The sequence below is a fragment of the Cynoglossus semilaevis genome, chromosome 13 (assembly GCF_000523025.1).
Source record: "Cynoglossus semilaevis isolate Cse_v1.0 chromosome 13, Cse_v1.0, whole genome shotgun sequence".
NCBI lineage: Eukaryota > Metazoa > Chordata > Actinopteri > Pleuronectiformes > Cynoglossidae > Cynoglossus > Cynoglossus semilaevis.
The window spans coordinates 4,727,970-4,728,471 of record NC_024319.1 but is presented as its reverse complement, the minus strand read 5'-3'; the positions used below and the strand labels follow the sequence as shown (position 1 = coordinate 4,728,471).

At 51.2% G+C, this 502-nt stretch overlaps 1 protein-coding gene across 1 annotated transcript in view; it reads left to right on the top strand.

The window, feature by feature from the left end:
- The window catches only part of trim46a (tripartite motif containing 46a), a 7,639-nt gene continuing 7,137 nt past the window's right edge, over positions 1–502 (top strand). The window contains exon 1 of the mRNA XM_025061868.1: positions 1–433. Within this exon, the coding sequence (XP_024917636.1) occupies positions 333–433 (101 nt within the window). The 5' untranslated portion in view covers positions 1–332. The remainder of the gene's footprint in view (positions 434–502) is intronic.

The following is a 502-nucleotide window of genomic DNA, read 5'->3' as shown; positions in this document are numbered from 1 at the left end:
GGGGGTCACCAGGGCTAGAGTTTCTCTGGTCAGACACTTTTAGGGGACGGACACTCTAATAAAATGAGATAAAATTAACAAATATTTGGTCTAATATTATTAATTGTCGTCTATTTTGGACTCCAGTCGTGGGCTGGATTGGACGGTCCAGCGGCCCAGATTTGGCCCACGGGCCACCAGTTGAAGATCAACGGGGGTAGAAATCAGTTCAATCTGTGTTTGTGTTTGATTCCAACAATTTCAAGCAGGGATTTGATCTGTGTCTTCTGTCCCGTCTCTCAGTGTGTGGGACATACCCAGGGCGAAGACGGAAGGACGCCGCCCCTCCCCCCATGTTGTTTCCGTGTCCTTCCTGTCAGCAGGACGTGGAGCTCGGAGAAAGAGGTCTAACGGACTGTTTTCGCAACCTGACTCTGGAGCGGATCGTGGAGAGGTGTGTGTGTGTGTGTGGGTGTGTGTTTGGTGCCTCCCTCAGGCACCCCGCACAGCTCCTTTTGTTTGT